Here is a 20476-nt window from a genome sequence, read left to right on the forward strand (position 1 = left end):
TTGACTTTAGACTGTAATAAAAGACTGTGAGCCCTTTGAGGGACAGCAAGTTACATGAGTATGGACTTTGTAAAGCGTTGTGTAATATGTCACCATCATATAAATACTGGCTAATAATATTCTCAGGTTGACTTCTAAACTTTGTGTTGGCCTACAGAAAACTCCAAACACCTAAAAAGGTTGGAGGACAGCTTTATAAATGTTAGAATTTTGCCCATTGCTTATTAAATATACTTTTAACCAACTACCAGTGATGTTTCCAGTAACCCTGAAGTTAACCCTGAACATCAGGATGGGGGACTTTGCATTTTCAAGATTTACTGGTGTTCCCCCTCTCGGCTCAAGCTCCTGCCTCAAGACCAACAGCCTTCAACTCTATGACATATAATTTTTAAAACAAAATGTCTTGAGTTTTGGCATCTCTTCTTCTTCTTCAGTAATTTGAAGATACCTCCGCAGTTACAAGTATATATGTACATTAAATCTGCCACCCCTACAAAATCCAACGGGAATATATTTTTCTTCCCTAGAAAGGGTTACACAGAATTTATGGTTCCTCCAGATCATGTCTTAATTTTTCAAAATTTTTTTGGCTCCATTTTCTTATCAGACAGGGCTGCTGGGAGCTTTCCAAATGATTCTGCATAATTTTGCATCATTTGCTGCTCTGCAATTTATACGTCTTGAGACCAGAATGAGATTCTCTTTGGCTTTAATGGGATTTCTGGTTCAGGAATTCTGAATTTCAGATGCTTGAGAGTTATTAAAATTTGGCTGAGCCACAACTGTTTATAATTTTCTCTATCAGAGAGCAAGATTCTGTTAGAAGAATGTGCCAAAGTTGAGCTGGTTACCCTATGTCCATTGGAACTGAACTCCGAGCCATTAGTTATTACACAGATATAATAGATTTATCAGAACTGTTTTATTTGCCCGGGGCTTTGTATGCTTGTGCATACAGTTCTGCCACACAGCACAACCCTACCTAGAATGGAAGGAGACTTGATATTTATATGCCCTGCAGATTGTCACTTGAGGTGAAAGAAGGAGCAGTAGACTGATGAGCTCAGCTCCTTAACTCTATTCCTATCAAAATGCTTCTTGCAATGTGGCACAACTGATTGGACTCTTGGGCTGCTTTTTACCTTGTGTGTTTCAGCTTTTCTGTGTGGGGATTGTCCTGCTGTAAAGGGGTATTGCAAGAAGCTAGTCACATGGCATTGCCTGCCTCTTTCTTTGCTTTCTCCTAGCACTTCATGGTTTTCTTTTTTTGTAATTTGATATACTAAGGACGGAGGCCCAACTGCATAGACCCCTTATCTTGGGGAGAACGAGGAACATCCCCATCCCCATCACTCCCTCATTCCCCCTTTTTCCCCCTCCCTCCCGGTATTACCGGATATCTATATTGCCTGCATTCAATTAATAATGCATTAGTATATATAGATCTACATTACATTTTGCCATTCATATCTGCTTGAAATTCTGCTTTTATAGTCTGTGGTGGTAGCATGGCTTATAGAGATGTAGAGACTGCTTGGGTATTGTGATTGTACTTAAATATCTAACCTGTACATTACCTGAGCAACTTGACGGAGCACTGGGAACCTCTAACTGTTTGAATCCACAATCAATACTTTGGTTTCGTAGCTTGTACTATAACATTGAAAATCCTCCAAAAGGTCAAACGAAAAATGTCCTTGTCTGTATATGAACCAAATAATTGCTTATCCTACTCTTACCTCAATTTTAACTGTTGTTACGAGGAACATTTCCTATCTTTTTCCTTTATTTAAATTGAACAATCCTTCTATCAGCATGCACAGTATGGCTTATTTATCCACTTATACACTCTCGCCTTTATACCATTTGAAGATGAGAAATAGCTATGGGCGTATTGATTCAACTTTGTTCTTACTTAAGATAAAACTTTTTTATTTTTGGCAAAAACTAGAAATATAAAACAAATGGTGGTGTGAAAACACCAGGAGGACCACCTTTAATAAAAGGGCAATTCATTGGAACTGTGCTGTATGTTTTGCAAAATAGACCCCCAGGCGGCCCCTCTTTTTTGTGTTTTATAAGTATTATCTTGCATTTATGTGGTGTGGATCAATTAAGCTGTCCATAGACTTACCACTAACTATCTATGAAAGGAGCTCACAAGCTAATGTCTACTGGTTGTTGGATAGTTCCAATCTGAGTAGAGTTTGTCTCATATTGGAGCTAATCCATTGGATCGGAACTTGTAATTTGAGCATTCCGAGTTCCAATCCAACATTATTATACCTGTTATTGATATGTATAGTAGGACTCAACCAATTTATCATTGTTTAGTGGCTGAATTGGCACTATACTGGTCATTGACAGGCAGGGCCTATTTTTCCCATAAGGCCACCGAGGCTGTTGTCTAGGGTGGCATAACCACTAGGGGGTGGCATTACAACATGTCTACGTAGAACCGAAACCTGCTGCTGTTGAACGACAAGATCTACAGTAACAGGATTCACAAAGTGAAAGTGACTATACCAAGGTTGCATTTAGTGCAGAGATTTGTGCAGGGTGACATCTGTGTTGAGTGTATCACTTCTTTCTCCATTCCATTCTCCCTCTCCTCAAAACTCTCTCCTCTCTATTTGCTCTGTCCATTCTCTCCCCACTCCATTCCTCTTTTTCTTTCTTTCTCTCCTCCTCCTCTTTATCCACCTTCTATCTTTCTGCATTGTCCCTCCTTCTCTCCATCCCCTCTCTCTTTCATCTTTTCCTCCCACTTTCTACCCTCTTCCTCCTTCCCTCTCTTCCCCCTCTCCCTCTCTCTGTCCTGCCCCTTCCTCCTCTATTTTTTTTATTTCCCCTCTCTCTTTATTCCTTTCTGCCCTATCTCTTCAACATACCTCTCTTCCATTCTTCATTCCCCCTTTCTCTCCCTCACTCTCTCCCCTATTTCCCTCTCTCGCTCTCCCTTCATCCTCTCTCCTTCCCACTTACTGCCCTCTTCTCTTATATCTTACTTCTCTCCTCTTATAGTCTCATTCTCTCTCATATACTCTCTTTGTCCACTCCCTTTCTTTTTTTCCCTTTTCCCTATCTCTCTACCTCTCTCTCCCATCTTTCTCCCCATTTCTTTCTCGCTCCTCTCTATTTTCCCCTTTATCTTCCTTGTCCCTCCATTCTTCTTTGTATCCCCCTTTTCCCTAGTTCTCCTAGAATCAGAACTCGGTGAGTTCCAATCCCACATTACTATATCTGTTAAAGACAGGATATAATAGGGGTAATCCAATTTGTTATAGTTTGTTGGCTGGCTTGGCTGTGCTGTACTATACTGATCATTGGCAGATGTAGTACAGCTCATGAAAAAATACAATACTTAATCCTGTTTCAACTATCCATCCCAAATTTATGTATTTTGAGTCTCTACTAATGCCACCACTAGATTCTTCTGAATGATATACAGATCACTTAAAAATATTTGGTAGAAATTTTGGGATGTGGCAAATATTCATAATTGTTAATTAGGTCATACCATTTAGTAGCATTGTTGTAAATGTCCCCATCATATGCTACTAACACAGGCCATAGCAAATTTTTTTGGATGAAATCAATTACCCTACCAGTATGTTTTCAAGATGTAGGAAGAAACCAGTGCGCCCAGGGAAAACCCACATAGACATGGGAAGAATATACCAACTCCATGGAAAATGCGTCCTTGTAAAGGATTCAAACCTGGGGTTCCAGCGCTGCAAAGTCAAGAATGCTAGCCTCAATGCCACCCTCGCTTACTTTTGACTGACTTACAGAACTAGATTTTTTCTTCCATCCGTTCTGATTTTCACTTATATTGCAAATACAGTTCCAGGAATGATATACTTTCATTCTTCTGCGAAAGATTAGTGTGATGAAATGACTATTTTGGGTGTTCCCAGAACTTGAAAGAGGATATGTGTATATATGTATGTGTATATGTATAAATATTTATATGTATGTGTAAATATATATATATATATATATATATATATATAGAGCCACATTTTCTTAAATTTTATTTTATTATTATATTGAAATATCAACAGACAAACAATAAAAAGAAATGACCATCAAACATGAAAGGAAATACAATTAAAGAAATGAATAGGGCTCTATCAAATTAACCAAAACAATTTAAAAATTGTTTAAAAAAAAAGATTCTGAGGGAAGAAAAGAGTTAGGCTAATTAGGGTTAAATAATGGTTTATAAGGGATTTATTAGGATTAACATTTATTTCATTTCCCTTTTTTTCTTTTTTTTGTGCAAGGTCACAGAAGCTCACATTATTCGCAGATCAAAAGACAAACCTTTTATCTACTCAGAAGCACTACAACCAAATACTGTAATAGGAGCTGATGTCAGATTTAAAAGTGGTTAATTTATGGATCTAATTAGGCATCAAAACTGTCTCCAGTCTTTTAAAGCTGACATCCTAGTAGATATAGAAATGCACAAAATAATGCAGTGGTGTTTAACACATCGATAGGAGGAATGAGTGAGCACATATGATGAGCATGTTTCTTTTATTGTAACATCAACGTGTTGCAAGTGGGAAATTTGCAATGAGCTGGGGGTTTTTCAGAGTTTTGGGGAACTGTGACAAGTAGACAATTTTGCCATGCTTTAAAAAAAGGGTCTGGGGTGTTTCTTTGCTATTCTGAATCTTTTAAATTCCGCTCTCCCTTTTGTTTGCTTGATTGAAGCAGCCTTTCTCAAACCTTTTAACCTTGAGGAACTATTGAAATAGTTTTCAGGCCCTGGTGAACTAAAACCAATTTTAGGATAAAATAACTCTTCAATTGGTGTCCAGTAGAAAGACTGTCCCCCCTCATTGATAGCTCGAATAACACCTTAATAGACATCGAACTGATGGGTTGCATGGGACAAGGTCCTCAGAACAGTCTTTCTCAATCTTTCTTTCCTTGGGGAAACCCTAACAAAATTGTCAGGTCTTAGAGAACCCCTACTAAAAACAATTTATTGGGAGGCTTGGAGAATCCCTTGTTAAAACAATTATATGGGGGACATTGGGGACAAATAACTCCAACTGTGGTGGCCATCAGGAAAAATGCTCATCCATACAGTGTTGGGTTGGGTGTTGAGTCAAGAAGCTGGTGGTGGCCCCAGAACTTTGTAGGCATCATCAAATGAGAGGCCAGTCTGTCACAGTTTAAGAAACTCCTTGCAACCTCTGGAGGAAACCTGGGCTTTTACACAAGTCTGGTTGAGACTGGCCGGATTAAGGTTCCTCAATGGCTCATCAACTATGGGCCCTCCTCATGTAGACATATGGTTTCCACTTTAATACCAGGATTATGGGAAATCTAGTATCACATCTATTGTTTGTCCTACTTTGGGTGCCACATGTTCATGTATTTGACCCTCCCATTAGCTAAACCAGGAGGTAGAGAACATAGTGTTAGTACAGTGTGCAAGCCCATTGGACCAATAAAACAGATATTCAGTCCACCACTTTGCTTCTATATACTGTTTGCATTCACTTATCTGCCTGATTGATTCTAGAATTTACCATATATTTCTTGTAAGCTCTGTTTTTAGTGTTATATAAAATCTGTTTTTCACAATTTATTAACACACTTTGTAATAGACTTTTATATTAATACCTAAAACTAATGTCTCCTTGCAACTCTTTGGACAGGGTCAACTAATTAAAAGACCTTTATTTAATTAATGGAATGAGAATTGCTTGATTAATCAAAGCTTACAGAAACAAACCAGAAACCCGGTTGTGTTTTGCAGAGGATAATGTGATGGCTTTGTTGAAAATTACTGTTCTTAAGGGTAGTGGGTTTAGTCCTGCTACAGTTCTCTTATCCCTGGATGATAATTAGGCTTATTATAGTTATTCGAAGGATAAGTGAAATCATAATCAAAGCAACCCTTCATCTTCCCAATCATTTATATGTTATAAAACAAACATCTCCATGCCTTGTACTAGCAAATATACACTCCTATGCATAGGGGATGTGGTCCAGTCAAAGAAGTTGGTTGGGGAAAAGCTTGTGTTAGGAAAAAACTGGAGCAGAGCTTTAACTGCACCCAACCCAATTTTTGTACTGTCTTAAATTCTTTTATTGGCCTTCTGCTACTCATTACCTTGCTTCCTATGTTTCTACTCCTGCCTAGGTTTCCGTTCCTTATTTACCTACCTTCCCTGCTTTTATATATAGTAGTACGTGGTTTCACTTGCTGGATGTTTTTTTCTTCCTTGGCTTTTGGTTTCTTGCATTGATTTGTTGTTACAAGCTCACAATAAATACATGGAACACATCACTAATATTGTGTACCCTCTTTGTAGGGTTCAAATTTGGTAACTGTAACGAGAAGTTACAGTTTTCCGTCTGAGTTTCATATTTTTGTTTTAAACATTTTTTTTATCTTTAATTTTTGCATACATTTTACAGCATTTGTATAGCTGAAAATTAAAAATAGTATCAGTGTAAGCACCAGTCCTCAACAGACACCAGTCCCCCAATTGAACACCACAGTCTTCACCTATAGCAAGCCCCCGCTCAGCCTGGGTTGGCAGCCAGCCAGGAGCCCACAGATAAAGCGGTACCAAGATAGATAAAACAGAGTAAAGTCCAGAATACAGAGCAGAGGTCAAACACAAGAGCTCAGTCCACCAAATGAAGTAAGAAGAAAAAGGCACAAGCAGAGTCAGGGTCTCAGGCAAAGGTCGGTCCAGGCTGAGTTCAAGAGGGTTGTCAGGAACAGGCAAGGTCAGCAACAATAAATCAGAGGAAAAAAAACTTCAGCACAGATTAGCCCAGCTATACACTACAACAGGCACTGGTGACTGGGGGTAGAGAGGCTATAAAGTCCCAGCAGCCAATAGCAGTGCAGGACTGAGTCAGGACCTAATTGCCTCTGAAATCCCCTTCAGCTGTGCACAACCTCACAAAGTAGTGCTGGGGATGTGAAAAATCCATCAGGCTGCACAACTAAAGGGAAGCAGGGGCTGCTGCTATCCTAGTCTTCCTGGCTGCTGCAAATGACATTGCTGGACAGAATAAACAGTGTTTCATACTGCAATGGCGCACAGGACAGAGTCCCCGGAAAGATGCGCATTTCCTAACAATCAGCAGCACAACAAAAACAGAAAAGAAAAACTTAAACATAAAATATATAAACCAACACGGAAATAGACATAGAAACACACTCAAATACAGCTAATCCAGGGATGAAATAAATCTTTTCACCATGTATGCATAATTATTTCAAATCAATACACTCTATTAGTTATGTACCATGTGGAATATTGTAATTTCAAGTAAATAGCATCCCTTTCAGAGGCTGCCAATGCTTTGTCAATGAAAGCATGCCACTTGCTCAAAAAGTAGGTGACTGCAAGATCATCACCCTGATTGGCTTCCAGCAGCTCTCTGTATAAAATTTGTAACAGGGCAGTTTTAATTTCAGACACTAGGGGAGGGCAGGTGGATATCCATGATGCCATAATAGGTCTTCTAGCAGCCAGCGGAAATATACTGGCCCATCTTCTGGTCCCACTACCTAAACCCTGGTCCACAGTGTCCTCCCAGCTCCCAACGATTCACAAAAAAAAGGATCAAGAAGGACAGTAAAACCTGTTATCTTTTAAATAAAATGGACAACATGTTGCCAGAACAAAGAAATTGGTGGGCAAGTCCACAGATAGTATTTTAGAGAGGGCCTATGGTCTTTTCATTTATGCCATCTGATCTCTTTGGGCCATTCCCCGTGGGATTTTGATCAAAAAACCTTGTATGCCCTCTGCATCAATTTGAATTGAGTTTCCCTCCAATTTTCATTGGTCATACATTTACGGATCGCAAGATACCCAGACAATATTCTCTCTACCACATTCGAACATGGAAAATCTTTCACGCAGTGTTTTACATTAGTGTCTCTCAGAGGCTTGAAATAAAATGATTGGAGAAATGAATAAACAGCAGAAATGGAAGACATCGGTAGACATAGCATACTATCAAACACATTGGGTTGAAACGTTCCCAAATAATCAGCAACTAGGTTCAACTAGGTTAGCTTCCCATAATGGTGTATTTGTGTAACGTTAATAGGGTGTACCATCCATTCTGGCAAAGAATATTTGTTTTTCAAAAATTGTGGAGACAGTATTTCCAGGAAAATCCGGCTTAAGTCACCAACACAATGCAAACGCTTAGTTTCCCATATGTGAAATGCTTTGTGGACCTGTCCCTGTGGATTGGTTGGATCCTGGGTTGCACTTAATCAACAAATATCTAGAAAATGTGATTAGAAGCCTCATCCTCTTCCTCACATTCTTCCAGGTAATAATTGTATCCCTAAAAAGAATATTATGTTTCAAGGAACCCGGGAGTTTAGCAATTTTGGTATGGAGCAGAGCTTTAGGGTCCCATGGATAAACTATTGCTTGTTCCAGTTCATAGTTTGAGTAATCGGAGGCGCCTTTCAGCCAGTCAGTCATATGTCTGGAGAGACAAGCCAAGATGTACAATCTGATATTGGATATACAGCTTTAACCCACCTTCCGTCAGTGGAAGTTTAGTAGTTTAGTAGTTTGTGAGTAGATATACAAGGACGAGTATAATATTGGGATAGTTTGCAGTGGGTATAATAATTTAGAGAAAAGCATCATCTTAGGTAAAAGGGATCTGCCTATTAATGACAGAGGTAAGTGTTCACACATTTTCAATTCTTTTAGTATTTTTTGTATAAGTGGTGGATAATTCAGAGAATATATGGAAGATGGCAACTCACTCACCTTAATTTTCCAGATATAGAAGATATTGTTTAGCAACTACGAAGAGGGCAGTGCTCAGCCGAGTTATCGGTAAAATTTCGCTTTTGTCAAAATTTATATGAATACTTCCCCAGACTTTAAGAACATAGCATGCAAATAGGATAGGTCCATAGCCGGTCTTAAAGTAAACACTAGTATATCATTTGCAAAAAAAGAGGAGTGTACCTCTTGAGTATGAAATTGTATACCATGTAAATCCTGCAAGTTTTCAATGACTCTCACCAAAGGTTCTAAAGCTAAATTAAAAAGAAGCGGCGCCCTTCTCCAATGAATAGATTTGGATAAAAGCCAGGAACGCTAAAGCATGCAGTAGGGGCTTCCTAATATTAGTGACTGATCTCCCCTTAACAAAAATCACATGTACTGGTGATATTATTTGTAGGAGAAACTTAGCCAACCGATTTGCTATGATTGGGTCTGTAGGACTTTGGATATCTTGGGTCCTTATCTTTTTTGTTTTTTTTTAATATAAGATTCTATACCAGTTGGAAAAGTGTACTTCCCTTGCCACTTATCCGTATACAAATTTTCCAAGGTGGAGATACTTCCTCTTTTAGCATCTTATAAAATTCAATTGTGTACCCATCTGGACCAGGTGCTTTTCCCATAGACAATCAACCTAACACTGACATAATTTTTTTGTGGTAATTGGTGAATTCAGATAATCTACCTGAGCCGGCTCCAGAGTGGGAATGGCACTATCCTCCAAAAATGTACTTATCCCAATACTTGTACCAATATCTACATTAGAGTTATTCGAGTGGTTTCATATTTTAATGGCAAGGCCCACTGTACCACTTTTAAAAGCATATTCACACTTGTCCACCACATGCATGATGAAGCACATTACCTAAGGGACTCTATTAAAATGCATGTAATATATATACTTCATAACATAAAAAAAGTAACAGATGTGTTCCTATTTATTGTAATTCATTGCAATGCATCTGCATAGGTTAATGCATTAGGGTACCATTGGCATGGTAATGCATTAACACACATAACATGTTGTGGTAACACACACAATAATGTGTACTTTCCCACAACAATTAGGTGTGAGTGAATCCTTAAGCTTGTTTGCCAACTGGATCTTTTGTCACCTTTGAGGACCATATTGCCTCTCCCTTTACACAAATTAAGATTCTTACCATTAATTGTTCCTAAACATTCTATGATATTTGGATACCAACACTAACATAGGGGACTTTCAATTAAAAAGCCAACTTTGATCCAGGAAACGTGTTGGATAAAAAATGGAGTCCATTATCTACTATTCCCTTTCCCTAATTTACTAATATCAGTTTATTTTTGATTGAAGTTGGATGGATTAATATCTAACCTTGACATTTAGGAATATGTATGCCATAATACAAAAAAGGGTCATTGGCTTTTGCTATGTGGTGGGGATCATGGTCAAATATAAGGGGAATGTGGAAGACCCTACTGTTAAAATCCTTTATTAGTAATCATTAAGCAAGAGAAAAAATGATGGTACAAAAAGCATATATAATTTATCATCTCATAATCAATGTGACAAGATCCTATTCAAATAAGTGAGTAATAGGCTCTTTACAATTCTTTGGAGGCCAAGATATAAACAGACCTTATAACTCGTAATAATATTCAACACATAATTGCGGTCTTGTTCCCAACGTGTTTCGCCCCAGTGGACTTCCTCAGGGGATTCGAAGACCTTAAAAAATTGTGACAATACATTATGTAAGCAATGAATTACTAGATAACCATAATATAGTTCATAACTCGATGTATGTCGATATAAGACAAACTTGAAGTTGTTAAAGCCAAAGATTGAGCACTTTAGCCGTGTTGATTCAAGGCAAGTATTCTAAGATATGAGGCTCTTGACGGAATTGATTTGGACGCTCGAGCCAGGAAATAAGAGTATATATAAATATATATATGAGGAATGCAAAAAGTGGATAAAACAGGTTTCCACTCAAATAAGGTTAGGTAAAGGTTGTGAATTGTAATATTGTCTTACTTGGGTGTCGGTGATTGCATACACGAATGTAATAAACCAGAGGATGCCTAATCAATAGATACTCGAGGTTTTCGATTTTTGTCTGAAAAGGGAAAACATTATTAAGTGGGTGAAGGTCATTGTAAGCAACATTAAATTGAGATAACTTAATTAAACAGTTTTTATCATAGTTTGCCATAAAAAGACATTATTCTTGATTTGGTATTTAACTGCTCAACCGGCTTGGCAACTACTAGAGTAGTACTTAAAAAAAGTTATCTGTGGGATATATCTTAAATCTCCTCATATACAAGACCCTACTGTGTCTAAAAGACCCCACTGTGACCCCTTACCCCTAAAACCTCAAAAGGGGCTCAAATAATTAGAATTCCGAGGGCCCCATGCTGTGATTCTATTGATAAAGACCATCTCTGGAGGATGCCAATCTTTCGTGTGAATATGATATGTCTCTAGATCGATCCTGCCTATAATATCACATCATGACCATCTAAATATTACTTCCTGAGCATTGCTTGTCATATTCCCAATATCCTGGAACTGAACCACCTTTGCTGGTACAAAAGTAGGGAATAAATATTCTATAGATAACAGAAGAATGCTTCATTACATAGATAACAAAAAAAAAGCATTGTTATATTGGTCTGCACTGATGTTATTCTACTGATTGCCTAATTGTACAAAGAATAAACCATGGGATCAATTCTGAACTGGATACAAGCTACAATAAAGCAAAATCTGTATAGGGAATCTCCTAATACTTATCTCACTCATAGTCTGACACAATCTCCTAATGGAGATCTAAAACCACAACCCTCACATTAAGAACTAGTAAAGAACAATCTGCAATGCCAGCTTTCTGTCCAAAAAAACTACATACCCCAAGATTCTATGTATTGTGTATCTTTGGGGTGTTACCTATAGCTTTAGCTCTGTACAGTTCAATGGGGTGGCTACCAATGAAGACATTCTGAATGGAGCATGAATTGTAGCCACAGGCTTTAAGGATATGTTGCTCTTGACAAAAGGGATCTATGGGCATTAATTGAACAGATATTTGAAGATAAAGCTGTAGCATATAGTGTGTATACTACAGTTGTTGAAGGTATTATTGCCCATCATAGGTTGGCACTAGAAAATAAGCATCTTTGGGTACCCTCCTAAAGCACCTAGTCAACAGTAAAGTGAATACAATCCCTTCTTAATTTGTTTTGGAACTCTTTCAGCCATCCAGTCTTAAAAACACCATGATTTGAAGTGTATTAAAACCCATACTTTATTATGGTGACGGCTCTTTGTTTTTAGATAGATAAAATACAGGTTAGATAAAATACAGGTTAATTTTTTACAGGTTGTTTATACTTCAAACACAGAGTATTCCTCTATGTGTTTCGAGAAACACCATATAATGGTCACAACCCATAATGTACATCCTAATTTAATATTGAATTATGGAAACTGCCCTGTCATGTATGGTCAGAGTCTGGGAGATTACATAAGGAAAGAGCACACTTTACCATGGACTGGTCGAGTTGTTAAGAAAGTCCCTTTGTTCCCCTTCAGGGTAAGCTCACAGGTTGAGATGCTACTTGATGAATTGTGACCACTATATGGTGTTTCTCCTGAGGAATCAGTATGTAAAACACATACAGGAACTTTTTAAATCACTTTTTAAAATCTATTTCCACTTCTGTATTCCCGATCCTATTTTATTTCCTGATCCTGTAAGAAGAACACCTTTTGTCCATGTGTGACTACATTTACTCCTCCACTGGAAGGGTGCTATGGTTGCCCCCCAGGCTGGACATTACACATATCTGCCTGATATGTGGTGAAAGGACAAGGAAAAGGATATAGGTATTGATCTATATCAGGAATAAGTGTAAACAGCAAAGAAATGTCCAGACACTGAAATTTAAATTAGTATGTCATCTGCAAACCAACATCTCACACAGTGAAACTGGATGATGCCTAAACAATGGTGGCTTCATCCTTTAAAAGAGAATAGCAGATGAAAGCATTGTCAGGATGATCAGTGTAATCAATACATGAAAGTGTTGCACTTACTCTCTTACTTTAACTTATAAAAAAATTTATCAGACGCCCTTTAAAATCTGGGTCTGTTTTTTCTTTTCTTTTTTTTTGTCCATGATCTCCTAAATCTGATTAGAATTCTCTAAACTCTGAGCAGGAGTGGGGGCAGCAGCTGCTCAAAAGGCATCATAAGGTACAAGGTGGTTCAGCCTGACCTACAGATGTGAGCACGGAGCAGAGATTCTCAAATATCTTCTTTTAAAAATAAAATATAGCTTATTCTGCACATTGATTGGCTACCACAAAGATATTTGCAGATTCACAGCGTGGCTGAATTGTGCCATCCTGTGCAGTTTTTAAGCCAGAACAAGCAAATATTTCAGTGAAACTGGTGGCTGAGGACAGACATAGTGCAAGGTTTAATGGGAAAATGTATATTGGTAGGGGGAATTTTTGAAATTGTTTTGTTGTTTTATGTGTGCCTATTTATTACTCTGCTATCTCAATACGGGACAGCACAGTGGCTCAGTGGTTAGCACTCTGTCCTAGGTCCCAGGTATGAATCTTGACCATGTCATTTTCTGCATGGAGTTTGCAGATTCTCCCCTTGCTTGCTTGGGCTTCCTCTGGGTTCTCCCGTTTCCTCCTACATTCCAAAAACACGCAGTAAATTAGCTTTCCCCCAAAATTGACCCTAGACTGTATAATGATATATGACTATGGTAGGGACTTTAGATTGTTCCTTTTGAGGGGCAGCTAGTCACATGACTTTGGGCTTTGTACAGCGCTGCGTAATATGTCAAAGCTATAAAAAATACTGTGTAAAAATAAAATTTATCTTTACCTTAAATATATAGCAAAGGGTTACCAAAGATATTAACCTAACATTAGGTTATCTACAAAGGCAACATGTCAGTGCAGCTTTCCTTGCAGTTGACTGACTCTATCAACTGATCAGGGAATCACCGTCTAATGATTCCCTCGTATTCTGTTACAGTCTTCTTTCAGCACAACTAAAAGAAAATTTTGCATACGATGGTAAAAGGACACTGGAGCTTAATCTGAATACAATATGAGTTATTTTAATAGGGTAATATATATTTTATATAAAGGGCAACTTATTTTCCGCCATTTCCTGCCATATTTTGGCCTGAAAAATGTTAAAAAGTCATGCAGGAAAGTTTTGAAAAATTAAATGAAAGAAATTTATTCCAACTGAACAAATGAATTAATTGGTTTGTAAATACCATCTGGTGGATAGTAGAGGACAAAATGTAGGGACTGAATGGCTTTCATTGGAATGCAGAGATGTTTGGATGTTTGGCCTGCATTTGCAAAATCTAAATTATATCCCAATATTTTCAATTGATGGCTGAGTGCCCTTCATACTGCCATTCCCAATAGTGCAGTAGCCTTATACTCTAAATCACTGTTTCCCAACCTTTTTAATATGGAAGAACCCTTTCTATAATTAATATATATACACAGATCACAGCACATTAGTGTGGCTACATTGCTGACCATTGGGAAGAATATCACCCTTACAGAAATCCATAAAAGATCATTGGTGTCACCTAAACTGATAGAGGGGCACAAACTGCTCTTTGCTTATGGAAATCCTAACAACCTCTGGAGGGACCTTAGGGTTCCACAGAACCCAGGTTGAAAAACATTGCTCTAACTGAAGTCATGATAAAGTCCCCCCTCCCAAAAATGCCCCCTCTAACTGACATCCCAAGTCTTCATGCTTCTTCGTTTAGGAGTGGAAGGGTCATTTTTGGGTGCCCATCATTGGTTGGCAATTTAGACACTCTCCATTAGTCCACTTTTTTAAGGGCAACACTTTCAGGTATTTATTACCTCTTTTAGGAGACATTCTGGTACCTCAGAGTTGGCTGTATACACAATTGTCTATTCTTGCTTGTAGCCTTTTCAGCTTGTGACTACAATGTTAAAGTATTGCAGTTTGACCTTCCCTTCCTGTAGCTCTGTACAGTTCAATCCTTCCTTCCTCCTTAAATATGACCTTTCAGTATTCCAAAAGAAGCATGATTTATTTAAATATTAATTATGCAAACCCTAACAATGAACTTTTCTAAATATGTAAATGAAAGTGTTTTGGTATATCTGTTTGATATATGCAAATAATCCCCATTGATTCTGTCAGAAGCCTTGTAAACTGATCGCTTCTCATGCTGCACTCCTGTTAGTTACACTGTCCCCATTATCCTAAGATCCTTATCATATCTAAGGATAACAGCACCCGATCCCGCTATGCAGGGACAAAATGGGAAAATGCTCAGCATGCCAGTTTTGTGTACCTCCTTCCATTTAGCCATTTGGGGTGATGGTTTGGATAGTTGCCCCTGGGCCATTGCCCCGTTTGCCCTGTCCTAATAAGAAAAAAAAAGCCAAAAAAATGATACAATTATTATATCTAAGGAATAGTAATGTGCAATATTATATACTCTTTGTTTTGGGATTACATATTCTTTAAATAAAGGGAAAAAATATCAGTTTAACAAATGACACCACCACCAAAATTAAGGTAAATTATTAATGATATAAACAAATACATTTAAATAAAACAAAAATATAATATTTTTGTGTCACACACATATGAAACATAACTTACATATTAAAACAGCAGATAGATTTATGATCCTCAATATCTTGTGTTCCTGCCCTCAGCACCTTTACCCCGATCGCATCAATACTTAGCATGGCCCACAGAATTTGCAGCTTCATACGTTGAAGACAATTGTAGGACGGAACACCTGTGGGGAAAAATAATTAAATCAGTTGTTGAAATGGTTATTTGGAAGATTAGTAATTTATGCTAATGTTATGCTGCAGCTGGATAATAAATGACGCGCCATGTTAAAAGTTTAATACTCTACGGGATGGTTGAGTTAAAGGGCAAAGAAACGACTTAGACTTGATAAATAAAAGGAAGTGTGACTGCAGCACAAAAGTTGATTTTTAGTATTAAAATCTGGGTTTTTGGAAAATGATATAGTTGCTGTATATTATTACATGTCATTTATCATTCATTTACTCATCCAGGCTTGAAAGATACTAACAAGTCCTTTACTGAATACCGCAAAAGGTCTCTTGTTTGTTATAGAAACCCTTTGGCCAAAAATGTTATATAGTCATTGGTGGAATAGGTCTGCAAATAGGTCTGCTCACAGGGGCTAAGCCAAATGGTGCCATCCAGGCCTCCCAGGCTCCTATCTAGGTTGTGTTATGGGATTGTATGGTAAAAAAAACAGCAGGTGATGTAGAAAGATTGAAAGCTCTTAATTCAAGGTTGGCATAAAGGCAGAATCCTGTCCGAATGGTGGTTGGGGAGAAGTTGCAAGACATAGGGGGCAATTGGGTAGCATCCTATGCAGTCTGGGAAGTCTCTCAAAGAAGGTCACAAGGTATTGAGCAAGTATACCAAATATAGTAGATACTTACTAAAGGACATTTGATCCAGGGTCAACAACCCTGGGTTATGCAAGAAGCTGGGCTTGATTAATAAAACCATTCTTCACCAGAATGCCTTAAATTCAAGTTGGTATAACGGACACAAAATAATACAGCTATAGAATATAGCTAATATATTGTGCTATAGATTGCCAATACAAATATGGTCAAATCCCCCCATTCTATACTGGATCTTGTTAGCAGTGACTACACCTGAGTGTAAAGCTTTCCCTGAATCATTTTATTACTACGTCAGACCATCTGTCACTTCTGTTCTGCTGTGGGTTTCTCATTCCCATACAAGCTATTCACCTAACAGAGATAGTTGGCACCAGAGAGGCACCCCAGATGGCATAGACCAGGGGATATAACCGAGCATAACATAGTTTCTCCACAGCACCTACTGGTTTTCATTGCCTTTGTAAAGGGACCATATTGTTAATGATGAATTATCAGACTGGCCTGTTCGGGGTATTTCCAGCATTGTTACCAAATGACTGATTTTTTTCTCTAAACTTGTTAAAAGAGTTTATGATCCCAGTCTATGGTAAGTCACAATTTTCCTGCTCTTGTGGATACTAAAGAATGCCAGTGACATTCTTACTAGCCTGTAGAGTGCCCAATGACCTATGAACCAAGGTCAAGCACACTCTCTTCTTTCCCGAACATCAAATCCCTGTTGTGATTATACAAATTACATTCATATTGAAAATGGAACCTCAAACTGGTTTTGAGTTCTGAAGGTGATCATTCAGTTTTTTATCAGGAGCAGCAAGATTTTGACTCACCTAAACGTGGCCATATTTCTAAGTTTTGAGTACCTCAACAGACTTTACCGGTGGGGTCATAAGCAAAGACCAGGCTGAATGCAAGCACTGGAGTCAACAGGGTCATATCCATGACAAATTACAGTTTGCAATCCACAAGCTTACTAATTGCTCGCCAGCACGATACTATTAGTAAAGATTCCTGCTCTCCAAATCTGTATGTTCTAACCAGAAGTTTGGGAAACAGAACACGTCTTAAATGATGGTCCCATTTGCTTACGGTGTTGGCCTGCTCTACCCAATCTGAAGGACAATAAGTCTTGTTCTCAATGTTCAAATTGAGATTTATGCCCTGATTAGGTATATGCTAGGGAAAAAATGAACATCATGTTATGCCTGTGTTGGTGTCGTGGTTTGTGTAATTAAATGTTCTTTATTTCTAGCACAATCTGCTTTCTAGGCAATTAGACTGAGAATGTAATCAAAAGTATTTAATTATGAATGAATTATGAATATGTAAAAATGGGGCATCTAAACCAATACACTCATCTGATACGTTTTGACTCTTTACAGGGGAAGAAGCATTGACTATGTACATGGACAAAGGTCGATTGGATCGTCACGTTGGAAATGGAAGTCAGAGTGTAGAATCCTTACATCATTTGGCATCATCTTATTTTGTAGACAGGGATGGAACCATGAGAAAACTTCATGAGATCCAAATATCATCAGGAGCCATCAAGGTATTTTGCCATAGAACTTCGTTAAAGTAAAATTGAGCTTATAAAGTGAAAGAGTATGAACCAGTACTGATATAAAATTATATCAGAGATTAAATAATAATAATATTAAAGAATATCATAAGACAAATTGATAGCGTTGAGTGAGTAAATAAAAAAATTGCTCTACCAGCAGTTGATAACAAAATTGGGCCCAAGTTACTTGAGTTAGGGTGAATTTGATGGGCTAACCACTAAAGGTTTTATGATATTCTATGCGTTTTGTGCATGTGTAAGAAAAAGGTAGGGATTCTGGATAAAATTAGAGAATGGACAGGAGAAAACCCTTACGGTATAGCTGGTCTTTGGTCCATTTTGCAGCCCCATAATCATAGTTACAGGTTATAAGAGCCATAGCCACCATGTTATCCAGCTATTATATACATAGAAAGATTACAAAGTACATCAAACCAGGGATGGGAAGCATTGAAAGTTTTTTTTTTTTTTAATACAGGTAATCTAGTTCGGAAATATATTCCCTAGTTTTAATAGGTTTAGACCAAACATACTATGAATACTACCCAGCTTTGCAAAGTTTATATGTACAGAACCCATGGGTGATTTCATGGAGGGAAAAGCTTCGGTTTTCAATGCTTCATTAGATAAAAAAAAAAGATAAAAAGAAGCAATAAAATAATAGAACCACTGCCATGACATTGACATTGATCATCAAGAGCACAAAAGCGCTGTGCAGAATAGGCCCATACCGAAAAAGAAATACGTGAAATATCTGTAATAAAAAGAATAAATGTAAAAAAATGGTCACTAGTCATAAGAAGAAACATAAATCTAAATCAATGTTAAACCTTTTAGGTTGTAAAGTATCTAGTTTAGAAATCCATTGTGTTTCTCTTTGTTTCGACTTCAGTTTTCTGATACCACCTCAACCTAATTTATTTATCTTGCCTATCACTATAAATCTCTGTTGTGAAACAGGATGTGAACATGTTATGAAATACTACTGGGAGATGTATCTGTTTACCTCTGATAGAATATTTGTGCTGTGCAATGTAATCTTTTATTTTGTGTTTTCTTTATCCTATATAGTATAAAGAAAGTAGTATATAAGAAATATTTAGAACAAGGTTTCTCTTTTACGACTACAGACCCCCAACGGATTCCTTGATATGTCTACATGCCTTCATTTTTTCACTTTGAATAAAGGTCCAATATTGCAGAGAATCCTATTTCAATTTTTTTCTTTAATGAAAAATCTGATTCCATATACTCAAGCGCTATGAGTTTTTAAAATCGGTATTTGGCAGGGAGCCCCTGCTTTGGATTATAGTGCCTTTCTCCACCAACGAGGAACCAATGGTTTTAAGAAACCACTGCTAATAGTATTTTCTAAGTGGTCAGTAGAAAGATTGTCAATGTGTGAGGGATTAGCTCCAAACACACTTGCTGCAGAGAGGTGTTTCAGACTTCATTTCCAATTTCCGGCCCCATTTTTATTCACACATTTTAGTCTCCTGGCTCTCTCTCAGAGCTACAGACCTAAACAATAGGAGACCTCCTGCAGCCTTTCCACCTGAGCCACCTGGTTTCAGGCACCAACTCCCCCCCAGTCCGAAGGACCTGCATCCTTTTATCATCATTAGCAAGGTGCTCTAGAGCCATTACCAATTTCTAGCCTGGTTATGGGATGGTGTGCCTGGCCTACCTATTCCATTCAGGACACTCTGTGCCAGGATCCCAAATAAAGAGCTGCAAATCTGTAGCAAAACAATTATCATGGTCCTATTTAGACTCTTTATTCCCTTTTTGCAGGTGAAATTAAGCTCCATGGCGCTAAATATCCTCTGGATTTACCATCAGACATTTTCTTTTCTACAAGTGGTAGAGGAAAGACACCAATCACTCTTGATTTAGGGAAAATCCAATTGGCTTGTGGAATCAGAATGGAATTTTTTTTCCCTGTTGGTGTAAATTAAACCATTTTTTCTACATTTTTTTTTGTCTTCCACTGGGTCAATGGTGCATATATGGTTCTATCTAGAATATGAAGGTTTCTAGTATAAATATTTCCTTAGTGGTTGAACTTGTTGGACTTGTGGCTTGAAACATGGTTAGGATTAGTTTATATAAAATATGAATGAACTCTGGCACGTGCATTACCTTTTATTAGATTACCTCCAGTCATCTGACCAGGCAATCTGTTTTTTTAATAAGGGTTGGTAAAAGCAAAGCCCTACAGCCCCAAGAAAGGGGTGAACTGGGGAAGAAAAGGGTTTGAATGGAACAGACAAAAAGCTGTACATCTAAAAAATGTACTATGTGAAAAACATACCAGCCTTACACTTTTCCAACCTAAGGCTAATAAACACAACTCTATAAATAAATGGCTTTCCAGATGCGCTAGCATAGATAGTCACCTTTGAAAAATATCTATGTTTACGTTTTCCACAAGATTTATATAGTAAACACCCAACTCTAACACATGAAAAACAATTAAAAAATTACTCATTAGTAATCTCCCAGCACTTTAATTAACACCGACTTCATAAAATATGAACTGCGAGTACACAAATTTGGTATCAACCATTAGCTCAATGTAATATAAATTACGATTCTATTATTACATTGGAA

General features: G+C 37.7%; 1 protein-coding gene across 1 annotated transcript in view; it reads left to right on the forward strand.

Moving 5' to 3' along the window:
• BRINP1 (BMP/retinoic acid inducible neural specific 1) overlaps positions 1-20476 on the forward strand; it is a 90726-nt gene that overhangs the window by 13958 nt on the left and 56292 nt on the right. The window contains exon 3 of the mRNA XM_072430197.1: positions 17682-17851. Coding sequence (XP_072286298.1) covers positions 17682-17851 — 170 coding nt within the window. The remainder of the gene's footprint in view (positions 1-17681; positions 17852-20476) is intronic.

The sequence above is a fragment of the Pyxicephalus adspersus genome, chromosome Z (genome assembly GCF_032062135.1).
Source record: "Pyxicephalus adspersus chromosome Z, UCB_Pads_2.0, whole genome shotgun sequence".
NCBI lineage: Eukaryota > Metazoa > Chordata > Amphibia > Anura > Pyxicephalidae > Pyxicephalus > Pyxicephalus adspersus.